The 21,489-nt window shown below is 35.6% G+C and overlaps 1 protein-coding gene across 4 annotated transcripts in view; it reads left to right on the plus strand.

Moving 5' to 3' along the window:
* Positions 1 to 21,489, plus strand: part of FSD1L (fibronectin type III and SPRY domain containing 1 like) — a 73,862-nt gene that overhangs the window by 20,537 nt on the left and 31,836 nt on the right. For all 4 annotated transcript variants that reach the window (XM_032860764.1, XM_032860765.1, XM_032860766.1 and 1 more), the window contains exons 2-5: positions 4,961 to 5,056; positions 7,702 to 7,833; positions 13,214 to 13,315; positions 21,435 to 21,457. In XM_032860764.1, coding sequence (XP_032716655.1) covers positions 4,961 to 5,056; positions 7,702 to 7,833; positions 13,214 to 13,315; positions 21,435 to 21,457 — 353 coding nt within the window. The remainder of the gene's footprint in view (positions 1 to 4,960; positions 5,057 to 7,701; positions 7,834 to 13,213; positions 13,316 to 21,434; positions 21,458 to 21,489) is intronic.

The raw sequence follows: 21,489 nt of genomic DNA on the forward strand, positions 1-21,489 counted from the left end.
GTTGTATTTTCATTATCATTTGTTTCCATGAATTTTTTCAATTCTTCTTTGATTTCCTGGTTGACCCATTCATTCTTTAGAAGGATGCTGTTTAGTCTCCATGTATTTGGGTTCTTTCCAAATTTCCTCTTGTGATTGAGTTCTAGCTTCAGAGCATTGTGGTCTGAAAATATGCAGGGAATGATCCCAATCTTTTGGTACTGGTTGAGACCTGATTTAGGACCAAGGATGTGATCTATTCTGGAGAATGTTCCATGTGCACTAGAGAAGAATGTGTATTCTGTTGCTTTGGGATGAAATGTTCTGAATATATCTGTGATATCCATCTGGTCCAGTGTGTCATTTAAGGCCTTTATTTCCTGTTGATCTTTTGCTTGGATGATCTGTCCATTTCAGTGAGGGGAGTGTTAAAGTCCCCTACTATTATTGTATTATTGTCAATGTGTTTCTTTGATTTTGTTATTAATTGGTTTATATAGTTGGCTGCTCCCACGTTAGGGGCATAGATATTTACAATTGTTAGATCTTCTTGTTGGACAGATCCTTTGAGTATGATATAGTGTCCTTCTTCATCTCTTATTATAGTCTTTGGCTTAAAATCTAATTGATCTGATATAAGGATTGCCACTCCTGCTTTCTTCTGATGTCCATTAGCATGGTAAATTCTTTTCCACCCCCTCACTTTAAATCTGAAGGTGTCTTCGGGTTTAAAATGAGTTTCTTGTAGGCAACATATAGATGGGTTTTGTTTTTTTATCCATTCTGATACCCTGTGTCTTTTGATTGGGGCATTTAGCCCATTAACATTCAGGGTAACTATTGAGAGATATGAATTTAGTGCCATTGTATTGCCTGTAAGGTGACTGTTATTATATATTGTTTCTGTTCCTTTCTGATCTACTACTTTTAGGCTCTCTCTTTGCTTAGAGGACCCCTTTCAATATTTCCTGTAGAGCTGGCTTGGTGTTTGCAAATTCTTTCAGTTTTTGTTTGTCCTGGAAGCTTTTAATCTCTCCTTTTATTTTCAATGATAGCCTGGCTGGATATAGTATTCTTGGCTGCATGTTTTTCTCGTTTAGTACTCTGAATATATCATGCCAGCTCTTTCGGGCCTGCCAGGTCTCTATGGATAAGTCTGCTGCCAATCTAATATTTTTACCATTATATGTTACAGACTTCTTCTCCTGGGCTGCTTTCAGGATTTTCTCTTTGTCACTAAGACTTGTAAATTTGACTATTAGGTGACGGGGTGTGGACCTATTCTTATTGATTTTGAGGGGGGTTCTCTGAACCTCCTGGATTTTGATGCTTGTTTCCTTTGCCATATTGGGGAAATTCTCTCCAATAATTCTCTCCAATATACCTTCTGCTCCCCTCTCTCTTTCTTCTTCTTCTGGAATCCCAATTATTCTAATGTTGTTTCGTCTTATGGTATCACTTATCTCTCGAATTCTGCCCTCGTGGTCCAGTAGCTGTTTGTTCCTCTTTTGCTCAGCTTTTTTATTCTCTGTCATTTGGTCTTCTATATCACTAATTCTTTCTTCTGCCTCATTTATTCTAGCAGTGAGAGTCTCCATTTTTGATTGCACCTCATTAATAGCTTTTTTGATTTCAACTTGATTAGATTTTAGTTCTTTTATTTCTCCAGAAAGGGCTTTTATATCTCCCGAGAGGGTTTCTCTAATATCTTCCATGCCTTTTTCGCGCCGGCTAGAACCTTGAGAATCGTCATTCTGAACTCTAGATCTGACATATTACCAATGTCTGTATTGATTAGGTCCCTAGCCTTTGGTACTGCCTCTTGTTCTTTTTTTTGTGGTGAATTTTTCCGCCTTGTCATTTTGTCCTGTTTTGCTTTTTTGATGTGGCTACTGTTTGGCCCTCACTATATGCCTGTTGAATGTTGCAGTTGATAAAGGCTGTATTCTTTCCTCTAACATTACTGTGAGAACAGAGTCTAATGACTTTCAGTAGGTGGGTAACTTTTTTTTAAAGATTTTATTTATTTGAGAGAGAGAGAACGAGAACGAGTGGGGGGAGGGGCAGAGGGAGAAGCTGACTCCTCCTGTTATCATGACCTGAGCTGAAGGCAGATGCTTAACCAACTAAGCCACTGGGGCATCCCCAGTAAGTAGGTAATTCTTAGAGGTATAAAGAACTTAGCTTGAAAACTTAATAAACATTAGAGCGTTTAGATGTTTTTGACTCTACCCAGTGAATAGTAGGGAGCTTTAAAATGATAGGAGGTTTCTCATTAAAATGTTTGGACTTAGAGGTTACCTAGCTGAGACAAATAGGCTTTCGCTATCTCCAAAGAATTTTTGCTGCAGAATTCCCCAAATAGAGTTTGCTACTAAATTTAGACAAAAAATGAAAGTGGAAAGCTGTTTTGTACTAGGGAGGTTTTTTGTTTTTTTGTTTTGTTTTGGCTCTGAACTAGTTCTACCTTTTTTTACATACCAATGCTCTACAGTTTCTTTGTGAAATTTCCTTCAGTGTTTATTGTATTCACATATATCCTGGTGATTGAAATTTAGTTATCGAGTTGAATTCATTGGGCCTAACTCTATGGGATAAAATCTCTACTAGAAGACTCTTCTTTTTTACCTTGAAGTTCACAAGTATGCTTAGTACTGGACAGAGTTTAACCTCAAGCAGTGATTTTCTGTTATGGGAATTTTGACCATTTTATATGTCACAAAGTCTTAGCAAACCAAAATTTTAAAAGAATATATAATTTATTATCTGGCTATTTCATATGATGGGCAAATTGGTTAGACTTTGAGACAGTATTCTAAAGAGGTAAACAGCATGGATTTTGGAGGTAGGCTGAGCATAATTTTTACCTTCCTAGCAGTTTCTACCATTTTCTTATCTGTACCATATGGAAGTGGCCCTGCCATTAGGAGGGATAAAAGGGGAAGCAGCTATAGTCCATTTACCAAAAGGAGCCCAGTCTCTTCTTTTCTTTTTTGAAGATTTATTTATTTATTTTAGAGGGAGAGAGCAAGCAATGAGAGCAAGAATCAGGAGCAGAGGGAAAGGGGGAGAGAGAATCCCAAGCAGACTCATACTGAGCCCAACCTGGGGCTCAATTTCATGACCCCAAGATCATAACCTGAGCTGAAATCTAGTCAGATGCTCAACTGACTGAGCCGCCTTATGTCCCAGAAAGAGCCCAGTCATGATTGAAGCTTACTCTACACAGTCCAGTGATTGTGCAGAACCACTTTTACTCTTCCATTGTGTTTTTAAATATATATAGAACCTACCTTGGATGAATAACTGGAAGACTCTTAAGTCCTCTGTCCTCTGTTTCTGCATCTCTGTACTACCATTCTTGCCCCTAGAACTGTGCCTACTCCTGCCCCAAGTCTCAGCTTCATTTTGCCCCTCTGCTAGTTGTTTTGTGTTCAAATCTTGGTGCACCTGTTTCTGAGAAGAACACCAACAGGATAAACAGCTAACTCTTGGTGTTGATCTTCTGTCATTGCATAATTTCATTGTATTGTATCAAAATACCACCAGCAGGGGCACCTGGGTGGCTCAGTGGGTTAAAGCCTCTGCCTTTGGCTCAGGTCATGATCTCAGGGTTCTGGGATCGAGCCCTGCATCGCATCGGGCTCTCTGCTCAGCAGGGAGCCTGCTCCCTCCTCTCTCTCTGGCTGCCTCTCTGCCTACTTGTGATCTCTGTCTGTCAAATAAATAATAAAACAACAACAACTAAAAAAACAATAAAATACCACCAGCAGTGAGTATGGGAAGAAATAATAAAGGTAAGTGAATACAGCAGAGAGCCCTAGGCAGCCTCAGGGATGATGTTGATATCTCCTTATCTCCAGGGATTCTTGTGAGAATTAAATGAGAACTGTTGTAATTACTTTTAAATTTTTACTACTATAATGCCTTGTGAATACTTACTAAAATATTAACCCTTTATCAGTTTATTTTTGGAGCTCTTTACATATAGCCCTTTATTGATATCGGATTATATTTTGAGAAGAACTTATCACAAAGTCTTATAGGACATTATTAAAATATTTACACTTGTAAGTACTTAGAGAAACAAGGCTTGGGCTTCTGAGAAAATTATAAAGTGAAAGTACTTGCATTTGATTTTTACTGAGAGTACAAGTACCTTGTATGGATTTTGCTATTACTACTCATGAAGAGTTACTGAACAACTAGACTTATGCTGTCCAGTATGACAGTACTTGTCACACATGGCTATAAAAAGTGAAAATAATTAAAGTTAAAACAGTAAACTCAGTTCCTCAGTTCTGTTTACATTTCAAGAGCTCATTAGTTTCATATAGCTATTGATTGCCAGTTTGGACAGTCTATATAGGATATGTCCATCATAGCAGAATATCTTACTGTACAGCACTGAACTAGAGAGTATGAGAAGATTAAATAACCAAGGGTTTTATTTAAATAGGAAGCACTATCAAAAAGTATGAGGTATTTGCTACTAAAATTACTTTTATGGTTTTATAGCATCTGTTAACTATTGCAGTGAATATTATAATTTTAGCTACAAATTTTTTTATCTACTTTCATGTTTCTAAAATGTTTTTTATTTTTATAAATAAAGTGTCAACTTTTAGTGCCTCTTTGTTTTGCTTCCTCATATCCTATTAGAAAGCTCCATTTGTTTTGCAGCACTTAAGGATTTGATTTTATTCCTTGGCCCTGGCCCTATGACCTAAAATAATACTATTGGTATTAAATAATACTGATCATCTTCAATATGAATGGTATGGTGGTGATTAAATTGTACACTAGGAATAAGAGGTTTGTAAAATAGCACAAATACATATCCCATCTTTTGTAATTATAGGCCTTTGGCAATTTATCTCCTCTTATATAATGTATGGTTTATTTAGAAAGTTGTTATGGGTTTATAATTCTCTTATTAAAAATATCATAATGCTAAGTGTTTTTCTTGTTTTAATCCTAGGAAGCTCTACAAAGGATCATTTCAACCCTGGCAAATAAAAATGATGAAATTCAGAACTTTATTGATACACTAAATCAAACACTAAAGGGAGTTCAGGTATTAATCTTTTTAAAAATGTTTCAGTACTGTGTCACAATGAACGATTGTTGGGTCAGATCAAAAGTATAAATATATCAACTCTAGATTATAAATTAAAGAGGTGAGAGTAAGGTTTTTATTTTACTTATTTCTTTATTTAAATGCATGTGTTTTGAGCATGCGCACAGGTGGAGGGGAGGGACAGAAGGAGAGGGAGAAGCGGACTCCTGGGTGAGAAGGGAGTCTGATGCGGGGCTTGATCTCAGGACCCTGGGGTCATGACCTGAGTTGAAGGCAGATGCTTAACCAACTGAGCCACCCAGACACGTGCCCTGAGAGTAAGGTTTTTTTTGTTTTTTTTTTTAAAGATTTATTTATTTATTTGACAGGCAGAGATCACAAGTAGGCATAGAGGCAGACAGAGAGAGAGAAATGTGGAAGCAGGCTCCTTGCTGAGCAGAGAGCCGAATGCGGGGCTCGATCCCAGGACCCTGGGATCATGACCTGAGCTGAAGGCAGAGGCTTTAACCCACTGAGCCACCCAGGTGCCCCTAGAGAGTAAGGTTTTTAAATGGTAGATAAATAAAAATGTTTTCCTTCCTTTTTTTGTATTATCAATGGAAAGAAATAGTAAGGAAAGAAGAAAACTTTGCAATAGTAGTTGGTAGGGAATATTATAGTGCTCGTGTTTCACACTTTCCATTATAGATTTGTCTTTTGTAATTTTAATTAAGAGCAAATTATATTTTTTCAGAGTACTGGGAAGCTAACTATTTCTTTTATAATAAATAGTGGAAGGAAAATGTGGATGGTAAGTTTGCGTGTAGAACTGGAAGAAAGTAAAAATAAAAGTAAAAAATAAAAGTGCTAATGAGAAAGAGCAATACTTAAGGAAATGGTCCCAGCTTTGGGCAGATAATTCATACTGTATATAATCAAATGTTGATGAATATGCCTTACTGAATTTAGTGGTCATTTTTTGGTAAAATAAACAGAAGATTTATAGGACACTTGTAGACAGTAAATCCTTTCCTATGGTTTTTGTTTGAACCTAGGTTATTGCCTGTATCTTGGCCTGGTAAACCTTACGGTCCTTGTATTTCCTTTACTTCTGAATTTGTAATAATTGAAGTTAGTTGATTAAGATCTTCACCACTTAACTGTCTTTCCCAAACTATTTTACTGGAAAATTTGGTGAATCCAGGAGTCCACTTTCTTTAAATAAGCAAAGCTAGTTGTGTTAAGGCTCTTGATCTATATATAAGGGAATCATCACATTTGACATCTGGAAAAATAGACCATGAGCTAGCCCAAACTATTTCTCTGATTAATAAATTATTAGTACTCTACCTTAGAATCCAGAAGAAAAAAATAGAGGGGGCATTTAGCTACAGTCTTGTCCTGAAGTTGGGAGCATAAGAGGTAGTAGACAAGAGACTGTGAGGATGTGCCAATTGGTTATTGAGGATTAGTCCATTCTCTTTTTACAGATGAGTAAACAGAGGTCCAGGAATTTAAGTGGCTTGTCCAAGGTCACACTGTTACTAAGTAGTTAACGCGAGATTTGGCTTAGGTCCTTTGCCTACCAGACTGCACGTTTCTGTTGCTGCAGCTTGTTCTTTATCACTGTAAATCAATTAGTAAAATGATTTATACCACTTTTGGTAAGACTCCAATGAGATGAGTCTGGCTTCTATAAAAATTATAAGCAAAAGTTTGTTTTATGTTATTGCAGTAGGTTGTACATAATAGTTTTCTTAACCAGTGCCAATTCTCTTTATTGAATGATTCATCTAAGTTGAAAAATGCCTAACATAGTTTCTTCTGTCTCATAATTGCTGCAAGTGTGGATATTGCTTATCTAGAGATTTTACAGATATTTTAAGTTATTGTTGAAATAGCAGCATCTTGCTTAATTGAGGCAGTAAGGAACTGGGAAGTCAGCAGGCTTGAAATGCTTTATTGGTTCTACCTCTAATAACTAGTTGTGTGGCTTTGGGCAAGTCACTTTTCTGTATTTTAATTCCTGAAATTTAGTAGTTTGACTACAAATTCTAGTCAGTAGATGACTTCTGAGGTTCCTTTGAGCACTCAAATTCAGTGTTTGATAAATCTCTTAGGTCCAGTAAGGAATTGCTTGGTCTTTTAAGTTATGTATATCTTATGTAAACGCACTGCTTCAGACAACCTAAAAGATTTTAAGATTTCACAAAATTAGCACATATTGTTCTTCAGTTACGGAATCAAAATCTTGATTATTTTATTAAAATGCATCATAGATGATTCTGATGCACAACAAAGGTTGAGAACTACTGGCTTAGGGTCTGCCTTGGAACCTGAAGGTCTGGACAAGTCGGCAACCTTTAAACAACCTTTCACATTGTCCTGCAGAAACAGTGTCTAAAAGGTAAAAAGAATATGGGCCAGTCTATAAAAAGCTGCTTAACTCAACATAATGGAGGTAGTGCTGTCAGCATTAGCAGCCAGCTTCTAGGATTTACCTGTTTTTAAAGCCTATGTCACATACTAGAATTTTGTTGTTTATATGATTTTAGCTTGAGGTAGTTTATACTGTGAATATATTCTCTCCTTTGATAAGCCTATCTTTTAGTTTTCTAATGTTTGACAGCTGCAGTAAAATCATTGTTTTGTTTATTAAACAGGAAAATTCTTCTAACGTACTTTCAGAATTAGATGAAGAATTTGATAGTTTATATTCTATTTTGGATGAGGTGAAAGAAAGTATGATTAACAGTATCAAACAGGAACAAGCTCGTAAATCACAAGAGTTACAGGTGAGTTCATACAATATATTTAAATATGAATAATTTTAGTCTATTTAATACTTGATTTACTGACAGGAAAAAATCAGTGAATTTCTGTGAATAACTACTTTTATCTTATAGAAAATGATTATTAACTTTGTTTTGATTATATATATCTTGGTTGTTGTTTTTTTTAGATTTTATTTATTTATTTGACAGACATCACACATAGGCAGAGAGTCAGGCAAAGAGAGAGGGGAAAGCAGGCTCCCCATTGAGCAGAGAGCCCAATGTGGGGCTCGATCCCAGGACCCTAAGATCATGACCTGAGCCGAAGTCAGAGGCTTAACCCACTGAGCTACCCAGGTGCTCCAGTCTTGTTTTTTAATTGTGGTAAAACCCCAAGATTTACTCTTGTAACCTTTTTTTTTTTTTTTAAGATTTTATTTGCTTATCTGTCAGAGAGAGCGCAAAAGCAGGGGTAGTGCAGGCAGAGAGAGAAGCAGGCTCCCTGCTGAGCAGGGAGCCTAATGCAGGACTCAATCCTAGGACCCTGGGATCATGACCTGAGCCAGAAGGCAGACACTTAAACAACTGAGCCATACAGGCGTCCCTTGTAATCGTTTTTATTTTTTAAATTTTATTTATTTATTTATTTATTTAAAGATTTTGTTTATTTGACAGAGAGAGACACAGTGAGAAAGAACACAAGCAGGGGGAGTGGGAGAGGGAGAAGCAGGCTTTCTGCTGAGCAGCAAGCCTGATGCGGCGCTCGATCCCAGGACCCTGGGATCATGACCTGAGCTGAAGACAGATGCTTAAATGACTGAGCCACCCAGGCATTTCCCCCCTTGTAATCATTTTTTTTTTTTTTTTTTTTTTTTAAAGATTTTTTATTTATTTATTTGTCAGAGAGAGAGAGGGAGAGAGAGCAAGCACAGGCAGACAGAATGGCAGGCAGAGGCAGAGGGAGAAGCAGGCTTCCTGCCCAGCAAGGAGCCCGATGCGGGACTCGATCCCAGGACGCTGGGATCATGACCTGAGCCGAAGGCAGCTGCTTAACCAACTGAGCCACCCAGGCATCCCCCTTGTAATCATTTTTAAATGTACAGTTCAGTAGTGGGTTAACTCTGTTGACATTGTTGTGTAACTTATCTCTAGAACTTTTTATCTTTTAAAACTGAAATTATCCCCATTGAACAACAACTTCCTATTTCCCCCATACTCCACCACCTGGCAAACTAGTGTGTTTCCATGATTTTGATTATTCCAAATACCTCATATAGGTGCAATTATTCAGTATCGTGGCTCAGGTCATTGTCTCAGGGTCCTGGGATTGAACCCTATTTCAGGCTTTCCACTCAGCAGTGAGTCTGCTTCTCTCTCTCCGTGATCTCTTACTTTTGCTCTTTCTCAAATAAATAAAATCTTAAAAAAAAAATAAAACGGCGATGCAACCTATAACATTATGTCCGTTTTAGGTGTACAGTGTAATAATTTAGTTTTTATACATATTGCAAAATGACCACCAGAGTGTCTAGTTGAATCCATCACCATGCATAGTTATATACTTTTTTTTTTGTGATGAGAACTTTGAAGATCTCTTTTTTTTCTGAGACTGTTCACAAATTATTGCTTTTAATTATATGTCATATATTTTTTTTCATCAGTTTCAGAGGTAAAATTTAGTGATTCATCAGTTGCAGATAACACCCAGTGCTAGTTACATCAGGTACCCTCCTTAATGCCCATCACCTGATTATCCCTTTCCCCCACTCACTTCCCCTTCAGCAACTCTCAATTTGTTTCCTATAGTTAAGAGTCCCTTACGATTTGTCTCTCTCTCGATTTTCATCTTACTATATTTTTCCTTCCTTCCCCATGTTCATCTGTTTTGTTTCTTAAATTCCACATTGAGTGAAATCACATGGTATTTGTCTTTGACTGACATATCACTCAGCATAATACCCTCTGGTTCCATCCACATCTTTACAGATGGCAAGGTTTCATTGTTTTTGATGACTGAGTAGTATTCCACATGTTCTTTATCCACTCATCTGTCGATGGACATCTGGGATTTTTCCATAGTTTGACTATTGTGGACATTTCTGCTACAAGCCTTTGAGTGCATGTTGCCCCTTCAGATCACTACATTTGTCACTTTGGGGTAAATACCTTGTAGTGTAGTGCAATTGCTAGGTCATAGAGTAGTTCTATTTTTAACTTTTTGAGGAACCTCCATACTGTTTTCCAGAGTGACTGCACCAGTTTGCTTTCCTACCAACGGCATCAGAGCTTTCTCCACATCCTCACCAACATCTTTTGTTTGCTGAGTTATTAATTTTAGCCATTCTGAGTGGTATGAGGTGGTATCTCGTGGTTTTGATTTGCCTTTCTCTGATGCTAATTGGTTTTCTGTTCATGTCTTCTGCCCATTTCTTGACTGGATTATTTGTTTGGTGGGTGTGGAGTTTGATAAGTTAAGTTCTACTTTCTTAGCAGTGTTTAAATACACAATACTGTATGGGCACCTGGCTGGCTCAGTTGGTAGAGCATTCGACTCTTGATCTTCGGGTCATGAGTTCAAGCCCCAAGTGGGCCTAGAGATTACTTTTTTTTTTTTTTTAATATTTTATTTATTTATTTGAGAGAGAGAGAGAGAGACAGTGAGAGAGAACATGAGCGAGGAGAAGGTCAGAGGGAGAAGCAGACTCCCCATGGAGCTGGGAGCCTGATGCGGGACTCGATCCTGGGACTCCAGGATCATGACCTGAGCTGAAGGCAGTCGCTTAACCAACTGAGCCACCCAGGCGCCCGCCTAGAGATTACTTATAAAAAATATACAATGTAGTATTAATTCTTTTCACCATGCTGTACATTTTACACCCAGGACTTATTTTATAACTGGGAGTTTGTACTTTCTGACCAACATCACCCATTCATCCATGTTTTAAAATTTTTTGGTAGTAGCCATCTTAATGGGTGTGAGATGATACTCTTTGAAAGTGGTGACTGAAAGGATGTTAGGACCATTTTCTCTTCCTGTTCGAACACTTGAGATCTTCATTTTTTCCAGTGATTCCATTGTTTTTGTTTTCTTTTCTTTTTTTTAATCTTACATCTGGTTGCCCTTTATAACTCTTAATACTTGCCTCTCAATGCCACAAAAATTTTGGCAATTTTTTTTATAGGATTAGTGATCTAGGGGAGATGAAGAGATAGGCTATAAAGTAAGACTGAGTTGTTGAATTATAAGTTTAGTGAAATAACTTCATTGTTGTGTTATGATTCAAAGGAAAAGGGAGGATGATACCAGCCTAATGGTAATTCAAACCATAAGGCTTTATTGGGATAGTTTAAAAACCAAATATTAAAAGGATTCACAACTTGGCTACCAGTGCCATTTTCTTCTTTAGCTGGAGACAGTAGAACATCTCTGTTCTTCTTTTGGATTTACAAACTTGATAGCATGTTGTTTTCATTAAAATTTTGTCAGTTACTCTAAATAACTGACAAGTTATTGGTCTTTAATTTGTATTCCTGTACCCTTTTTTTTAAACTTTCCCTCTTGACTTGAAAGCAAATTCATAGCATTTTCTTTCCTTTTTTTTTTTTTTAATAAAGATTTTATTTGAGAGAGAGAGTGCACCAGCAGGGGGAGGGACAAAGGGCAAGGGAGAAGCACACTCCTCACTGAGCAGGGAGCCAGGATATGGAGCTCATTCCAGGACCCTGAGATCATGACCGGAGCCAAAGGCAGATGCTTAACCAACTGAGCCACTCAGGTGTGCCTGTAGTCTTTTCTTAGAATAAGATATTTTATCTTAAATTTTGACCTCAGATTGGATTCTTTCCCTTTAATAGTTTCTTGAGATATATTCCTTATTCTTTTAGTTATTTTTTATTTTAATACTGCATTCACTTAGTGTCCTGTAGTGATCCTGTGTAGACCATTATTAGCTACCATTTTGTTCTCAGTGATTTTGCTCAAACTTTTCATAAAGCTCTTATACAAATGGAATATTTCAAATGATGTTTTGCTAATTATTCTTTGGAACTTGTAAGAGTTTTACTTATAGGAATTTTTACTTATTTACTTACAGTATTTTTAGGAAAATACTATACTTAACTTACTTATAGTATTTTTAGGAAATTGTGGTTAGGTTCTTAGAATAACACATGAAAACCTATTATCACCCAAGATAGGGCAAAACTGTTCTCCTTTTCCAAAGTAAAAATATGACACATCCAGAAACCAGTAAAATGAGCCATAGTTTATCCTTAGTGCTGATCTTAAGGGGTACCTAAGTAGATTGGAATATGGAATAGATAGTAATAAATAGCTATTAATATTCTGAAGAAGAATCTTGGGTACATTAAGAAAACTTAGAAATAGATCTGTTTCTTCATTTAAAGGTATCACTAACAATATTTCTGCACGACTGGCTTAGTTTTAGATCACAGATGATAGAGAGTGACAGAGAACTGAATAAGACAGACTGGTATGTGAAATTAATACATCACAGTGGCAGGGCACATCACTGCAACAGTTACCATCTTTTGTTCTTTATTCTTTTTGAAATCTTAGCACTTGCATTTGTGATTTCTTATGTTATCCAATTTTGGAAACTATAAATTATCATTTATGGCAGTATGTATTACTTGAGTAATATGATAAATGGACTACTAAAATTGTGCTCAACTGCATGTACCTTTAACTTGATTCATAAACTTTAGTTTTATTTGTTAAATATCATCAAGAAACCTACTCTTCGGGACGCCTGGGTGGCTCAGTTGGTTAAGCAGCTGCCTTCGGTTCAGGTCATGATCCCAGCGTCCTGGGATCGAGTCTCACATCGGGCTCCTTGCTCGGCAGGGAGCCTGCTTCTCCCTCTGCCTCTGCCTGCCATTCTGTCTGCCTGTGCTTGCTCGCTCTCCCTCTCTCTCTGACAAATAAATAAAATCTTAAAAAAAAAAAAAAAAAAGAAACCTACTCTTCATTTATAGAGGATGTTTTCTGCAGATGGACTATTTTGATAATTTAAATTGTTTACAGTTAAAAAAAATAGTTGATAGATTTCTGACAGCCCTGATTGAGAAAAATGTTTAATTTGACCTGAACTGTTTATAATTGCTTTATTTTGTGTTGTGTTTTTTAAGGGATGAGTATATCTATATCTGTATGCAGTTAAACTGTTTTGAACAAATTATGGAAAGATGTTAAGTACAATATATTAAGATAGTTAAATTTGTTGCATATATGACTAGTGAATATGTTACTTTAATAGCTCTCTAAAATATTTTTGTTCAGTTTTTTCTATTAAAATTGTAAGTTCATTTTAAATATATATATTTAAGGTTCTAATGGAAATAGGAAATTTTATTTTAAAGATTTATTATTGTTTTTTAGAGTCAGCTCAGTCAATGTAATAATGCCTTGGAGAACTCAGAAGAACTGTTAGAATTTGCAACACGGTCATTAGATATAAAGGAACCTGAAGAATTTTCAAAGGTATTAAAATATCAGCCAAAAAATCTAAACTAACCACTTAAATAGGAGAGCCTTGTTTTAAAAAACGATGTTTTCCCTTTCAATTTTGGATTTATTAAGTCATCTCTAATACTAAAAAGTCTTTTATTTCTTAAGTAAAATGCTACCTATTTGTTTTTTTCAAAGTGGACACCTGGATGTGTCTTTAGGGTAATGAACAAATTATTTAATTTCTCTTTAATGCTCTGTTCGGATGGATCAAGTTATTTTCCTTTTCAATTATATCCCTATTAGCCATTTATTTTAAGGGTACTTGTGTATTTTATTTGAGTCATACCTTTGTTATAAATATTTCATGACTAAGGAAAGAAGATTAATACTGCTATGAACATTCTTAAAAATCTAGTTGTGTATTCCTTTCTTTCTTTGAGCTGATTGGGAAAACATCACTTGATGCGTATGAGCACTGTAACCTAGTGATATTTGCTATTAAACTTATTAAATGTCCCACTGTTTGGTGTAATTTTTTGAATGTTTTATCAAAATATGAAAATGTAGGTTCTTATTTGGAGGGTATGTTTGGTATGAAGTATAAACAGTAGGATAATAAGACTGCTTATGTTTTAAGCTAGAACCTAGTGTTTAAGAGATTCTGAATTCTAGATTCTAATTTTTATTTTAACTAGGGTCATTTTTAAATGATTACCACATTATCAAATCAAATCTCTTTTTGATGTAGAATATATTTAAAAATGGTGTGAGAAAAGTGGCAACTTGAGCTATATAATTAGGAAAATACATACTGTAGTAATCTTAGCAAGTAAATATTTGAGTTTGATACTACTTTCTTGGTCTTTGTGGACTAAGTAATGAACTTTTTTAGTGTTAGAAAGATGGCTTCATAATCCATTTGTGTCTACCTAGTACTTTAATTTCATGATTTTTCTATGAACTTGAAGGTAGAAAAATCTTCCTTGAGAAGATAACATTTGGTGGCTTACATCCTTGCATTCTGAAAGTGAATTTTAAAAATGATTTCCTTTTAATGAAATGAATCAAAACAAAAGTTCTTTTGCTATAAATCTGCAAACTAATTAATCCTTGAATTTAGAGGTGGATTGTAAGTAGGTTCATCTTTGCATTTGGTAGGACTTGCTATATAAAGGAATTATGAAGAAAATGTATCATACTTTAAATACTTTAGAATATAGATACGTCATCTATTCAGAGGACATTATGCGATAACCTCAGATATCTGGAACATAGCCCAAAAAAATACAGAAAGAAAAAATATCTGTATCAAAATGAGTGTCATAAAATTCATGGGCAGTTCCTCAGAATCTAGTGACTATTATACAGAGAGTGCTACTAAAGTTTTAGTTTTATCTTCAATTTCCTTGTTGTTCAGAGTCCCCTTCAAGTAGAGTGGGCCAGCTGCTAATGACAGGCATAATCATAGCAGCAAGAATTAACAGCTGACAGCCTGAAAGTGAGGAAGAAGAAGACAGGAAAACCATAAAACCTGGACACACGTATTTGAAAACAGCTTGAACCCAGTTGCATTTAAGTAGGGATTGATGCTCGGAAAAACTGTGATCAAGTTTGTTTCTCCCAAGTTTCCCTTTCCACTCTTTTCAGAGTCCTCTCCCCTTCCTCTCAAAGGCTACTGTTTTCTCTTTCCTTTGTCCTTTTCAACTTTGTTAAAACTTTTTCCCAGCTGGTTGTAAATTGGAAAGGTTCTGATAAATTACATTGTGGTTTAAACATTTTCTTGATGTTCTGTGTTGCTTATTTTGTATTTTTGGTTTTCTAGCCTTTTGAAGTACTTCTTAATAGCTTAAACCATTTGGAAATGTGGTGAAATAAATTATTTGTCTGTGTTTCCCACCTAGAAATTGGAGTTTATTGTTTAAGAGAAATGCTTAACTGGGAGTTGTTTGCAATTATTTTCTTAGTATATCTAAATTGTATCCAAAGAATGGTTTGATTCCAAGTCAAAAACCAGGTTCCCCTTTGTCAGGTACATGGACTATAGACCTGCCTCAAAGACCTAATAGCTGACAGAATAGGGAAGATGACTTGGAAGATTAATTATTGGAATTTGAAGAATAATCATCTGGTATATTGTTAGATTTTTAGAAAAAGAAATTCTTTTAAGGTGTACTGTTTATGAATATCCCATATTAAAGTGATTAAATCAAATTATTATTACTAGTTCATGGGCACAAGAAAGTCATAGGCTAAAATCCAGTCCATGAGTCTTTTTAGACTTCATTATCTTCAAAAACAGTACTTTAAATACTGATATTTGAATGATCACATTGCAGTACCTCAGCATGAGAATTGAATATGAAGCTATGCTGTTTACCAGCATTAGACAATCTGAAAATGAATGAGTAAAAATGGCACAAGTGGGAAAGGATTTTGGAACGTGCTTTCACTGATTTTTTAAAATTTAGTATTACAAATTGGTTTTATTATCACTATTTTTTTTAATCATTAGAAGTTTGGTTGATAGTAAATATATGAAGAAGGATCACCAGCAAATGCAATTTGGATCATTTGCTTTATTTCTGGATGGACAAGTAGCCAAACCTGGCTTCTCTGCTAATAGCTGGCCTGTAGAGCATTGCTTGGATCCTTTGACAGAATATTTCCATTCTCCCACCCTGAATTTAGAACTTGAATTCTACTTGTAAAAAGAGCTGAGTCTGTGGAGCAGTTTCCAAGTCACTAAGCATCCACTTCCTCACTATCCTGCCACACATAACCCATTGTCAGATTAGAAGGGAGTGAATGGTTATCTGTACATGGAGCCTTTGGTAGAATAAAAAATACAGAGTAGGGTATAAGGGGGAACGGTGTCTTCTACACTTGATCACAGATAAAAAGAAGAATGGAATTTCAGTATTTTTCCACTTCAGACTCCTAGTAACTCTCCATTGGCATATTGTCCAGTCAGTGTCAGCCCCTGACCACTGGGAGGAGCAGATGAGAGGGGTAGAAGAAGCTCCCTATGTTTTCAAGGGAAGTACTGGCAGATGTGCTTTCTGTGGGTTGAAGTCAGGAATGCTGAGAGAGGAGAGGACCTTCACTGAAAGCATGCATGTTTCAGTTACTTTAAAAACAAATGTAAATATTTGTTAAGAATAGCCCAGACTAATTTTTCACCTTTATTTCATTTGTGGGTGTTTATGTCTTACAGAAATAGAGTTTCCTATTATGAAAATGTGCTTAGTCATAGAACAGATGTATGCAGTGCTATATTCAAAGTTTATTTCAAGTTATTTACTGTAGCTTTATGAAGACTAAAATGATATTTTTGGAAAGCAGTTCTTTTTATAAACAGATAAATATAGAGAATATATAAAATTTTTAACATATGGAATCAACTGCTTTGCAGTGTTTTTGTTTTGTTTTTTTAAAGCTGGTATTTTTGCCAAAAATAGAGTAGCATTTTAAAAAAAAAATTTATTTTTTTTTTAAGATTTTATTTATTTATTTGACAGAGATCACAAGTAGGCAGAGAGGCAGGCAGAGAGAGAGGAGGAAGCAGGCTCCCTGCTGTGCAGAGAGCCCGATATGGGGCTCTATCCCAGGACCCTGGGATCATGACATGAGCTGAAGGCAGAGGCTTTAACCCACTGAGCCACCCAGGTGCCCCGGAGAGTAGCATTTTGAAACTCTCTTTTTTACTTTCTCTGACTGAGTCCCTTTCATTTCCCAAGTCATTCCTTATTATGGTATCTTGGGGATGAGGTAGGAGTCTCAATTATGTATTGTAAAAAATAATGGGAAAGTATCATATGTTTGCCCCATAATCATTTTCAGTTTGTCTCAAGGAAACATAAAAATTTCTGTCCCAAATCTAGTAGGAAAATCCGATGTATAAAACAATATGAACATACAGACAAGACTTGGAAAGTTTCTTAGTGCTAGGTGGCATTCAGAGTGTTAGTAGGAACGCTATTGGGCTTAACTTCAAGTCAAAATAAGATGAATCCTGTCAGGCAAATGCCAATTTTGAAATCTAGTTTTTGCCTTATTTATCATTTTGACAATGTGAGTATATTTTTCTCTGTTGTTATTCAGAAACCTTTATAGTTGGCCCTTAAACAACATGGGGATTATGAGCACTGACCCCCACCTAGTTTAAAATCCATGTATGACTTTTGACACACCCAAAACATAACTACTCATAGCCTACTGTTGATGAGAAGACTTGCTTATAACATAGCCGGTTAACACATATTTTGTGTATATGTATTATACGCTGCATTCCTACAGTAGAGCTAGAGAAAAGAAAATATTACTAAGAAAATCATAAGGAAAAGAAAATACATTTACAGCACTGTAATGTAAAGATCCTACATATAAGTGGACCCACGCAGTTCAAACCTGTGTTGTTCAAAGGTTAACTGTATTATTTTTGTTGCTTTTTATTAATGCTCTGACTTGAACTAACTTCCCCTTGTGGCCTTTTCATTTCAGCCTATATTTCAGAGAATTAGGTTGTTAAAATGCTTAGTTTATTTTGGATAAATTTTAAAAGTTGCTGTGTGCAAATAAGATGGCTTAGGATGGACTTTTATAGTTTGAAGACACTTTAGTGCTCATCACTTTGTAGGTGAGATAACTAAATCCTAAAAGAGTTAAGTGACTTGCTAATTGGTGTGATATGAAACTGAAATCTCTTAAGCCTTGGTCTTATTCTCTCTATTTTTTGCTGAGGAGTTTTAGAAATTTTGCTGATTGGGAAGAAATTTGGAAATCTCAAATTTTGTTCTTTTTTGGGTAAATGATTCATTGAGTACAATAAGCAAGATCTAAAATGTCTTTATTTTATTATTATTCCCGTTTTAACTATTTAGAAAATACTGTTCAGTTAGCTGCTCCACATTAGAGTTATCTTAGGGTACTTTGCATCTAACATTTTTCTAAAAAAGAAAAATGATGTATCAAGAAGAAATATAGAAACAATAAGATCTTAACTTTTAGAGTGCTTGCTAAATTCATGGAAGAAAATAGTTTCTGTATCTACTTATAAAATATTAAAAGCAAGAAAAATTGGGAAAAGATCTGGTTTAACTTCTTTATACTTTATTGGTAATTATGAAAAGCCATTTGTGATTACTCCTACTTGTACTCTTATTACGGGTCTTTTTAAGGAAGTTTGGTCTGAAGTGACAGATTCCTAAAACTGGATAAGAATTGTAAGATTTATTTTGAAAACATTTATTGAGAGATGGAGGAAGGGAATGAGAGAGAAAGAAGCCATCTCTGAGAGGAATAAAGAGAAATGAAGTGTTGGCAAATAAGATTTCAGTAGAAGACTCAAATAGAAATAGTGATTGAAATTGAAATAGAAAATAGTGCTGCTGAGCAAGGTTATATAGCTAAGCTTTTTGAAGGCTTTTAAATAATACGCAGTAGCATTACCCAAAAATCTAAAGATTCAACTGAGGCCTGTTCATAACTCACTAAGTGGAATTATATAGGTGCAAATAAATACATTAGAGCAGTGGTTAATTCTGGAATCATTTGGTACTTGGTAAGCAGAGATGTTTAATTGACAAAATGCATTGCTCTTGAAATTGAAACTTAGAGGAATCAAGCAATACAGTAATGTGTTTCTTTTGGATAGATTTCTACTTTGGGAGAAGAAATTCCAGAAAAAATAAAACTCTTTTTCAGTTTAGGACATTTCTTAAAATTGGGCCCATTTAGAGAAGTATCTTCAAAATTTGAGACTTTCTACCCTTTTATCGTTGCACAGAATAACTTTTTCAACCCCTTCTGCATTTACACAGTGTATATACTGTTAAATTCGAACTTAAATGAAAGAGGAACCGCTGAGTCTTCAGTTTGATCACCTGGGTATGTTTATATATAAATGCACAAGACAACAGTTTTTCCAACATTATTTGGCTTTTCATCTGTTCCTTTTCTGGTTTGTCACAAGCAGCCTAGTACATTAAATGATAACAGGAAAGCTTTACATGCATGTGCGCATCTGCACACTTGTACACAGACACATTAAAAAATGGCACCTTCTAAGTTGTAATACTGGGCACAAAACTGAATCATTGTAGTCAGTTTAAAAGACAGTATTGGGGGTACCTGGCTGGTTCAGTCCGTGGAGATGTGACTCTTAATCCCAGGGTCATGAGTTTGAGCCCACTTTGGGTGTAGAGATTACTTTTTAAAAATTGTTGTAAGGAAATTAAATATACCGCATAATGTTTTTAAAAGATGAAAGAAAATCTCTGTTAAAAAGAAGATAGTTATGGTCTCATATTGTTGGGGTCTTTGAGAGTGATTGGTAAGTAACAGTCTTCTAACCAAATTCTAAACCAGATGCGAAGTGAGAGAAAGCAGTAAAGCTGATAAGAGGCCAAATACCAATCACATGATATCAGAGAATTTAGCTTATATCAATGGGCAAGCATTCTAATATGAATCCTAGAGTTAGTCAGACTTGCCCGCTCAGGTATGGTCAATACGAGGGTACAGCTCTGTGTATGTGTGTGAGAACCTGTTTCTGTGAAACTTTCTACATAGAGGGAAAGAACAGAGTATATATGTTTTCTGTAGACAAGCTGCCAGAAAGAGGGAGAATAGTTGATTAAGTCCTTTCACCTCACTGGGAGAAATGAAGGAATGGAAAGAGGCTAAAGGAGTAATGCTAGTGGCATTTCTCCATATGTAAAGAAACACCAAGAGCAGAGGACATTCATATCAAAATCTTTGGTGGTGTTTCTAGCTGTAATGACAGTAATTTTAAAAAATGACTATTATTGACTTTCCTAACATTTCTTATTCCTAGTACCAAAGTAGTTTTATGACTTAAGCCACGTATTTATGGCACCAAATCAGGTTTGCTATAGAATGTGGAGCTTTGAAAGGATCTGTAGAAATAGTAAGGACTAAAATTTCTTAATAAAGGAAAGAGAATGATTAGTATACAGGTCTCACAATTGATTATGGTAATGTTGGAAATGTGTCATATGTTGATCTCCTAAATGTCAGTTCTGGTTTTTTGTGTAGAAAGGTACTCAGGATATTTTAGGATGGGTGTAAAAATGACCAATACCAAATAAGAACAATATTAGAATCGAAGAAGAGAGGCAACAGAAACATTGCCATATCAAATTAATGTTCAATTAAATTTAATAATTATTAATATTACCATGTACCAAGCTTTACGCTAGGCCTAGGATAGAGTGTAGAGCAAAACAGCCATGGTTTACAATGGATGTGTTGTTAATTATGGCGGTTAGTTTGGTGGGGGAGCAAACTTTTGTTGAATATATTATATATAAATGTGAAGGGGACAACGGGTTTTGTGTGTATTTTTCATTGCTTTTCTGTATACTGTACAGCACCAAGTGATAGCTGTGCCCTTTCCTAAATTTGTGTTAGCATTCTGAAAAAGAAAAAAAAAATCTCATGCCGAGTAGGTTTAAGTTAACTGCTTCTGTGAAGTCATCTCAGGGAAAGACCTTATTGCTAGAAGTATTTCTCTGGTTTCTCCTTGTCTGAATTTTTGTCATTATAACTTTACTTTTTGGGGTGAAGGATTGAAGAACTGCAGCCCAGTTTTATATGTTAGCAGGCAAGCTCTCAAAATGCAAAGCCTTTGCCCAGGGAAGGCATACAGAGAAAACTTGGAACAACCATGATGAAGTGGTGAAAGAGATAATTGAAGAAAAATTGGAGAGCAGATTTGAAATGTATAAGAAAAGCATTAGATTGCATAGAAATGTGTGCCCCTTGAAGGAAATTGATTGTTCTAGTTGAGGAGTGTCAGACTGAATTGGAAGTGGAGGTGTATTTTGATGATCCTAAGGTAAGGAAAAGCATGTATAGTCATCTGGAATTAGTTTGAAGTGTTAGTTTTCCTTCTTTTAAGATGATTTATATGGGGTCTGGATTTTTTTTTTTTTTTACACTATAGATCTAACATCACATTATGCAAGCTGGTGTGAACTGTACAAGTTTCCTGTAATTCATGTTTTGGTGACTGTGAACTAATCTATTCCAGGTTTTATATCCTAACTTTTCTTGCATGTCACTGCCATTGAAACTTGCATGAAAAGCACTAACTGCCTTCTTTCTCTTCTCCCTGATTTGCTCGAAGGCTGCCAGACAGATCAAGGATAGGTATGGTATAAAACCTACGTTTTTATATAAAT

Source organism: Lontra canadensis, unplaced genomic scaffold, assembly GCF_010015895.1.
Source record: "Lontra canadensis isolate GAN:19392208 unplaced genomic scaffold, GSC_riverotter_1.0 scaffold19, whole genome shotgun sequence".
Classification (NCBI taxonomy): Eukaryota; Metazoa; Chordata; class Mammalia; order Carnivora; family Mustelidae; genus Lontra; species Lontra canadensis.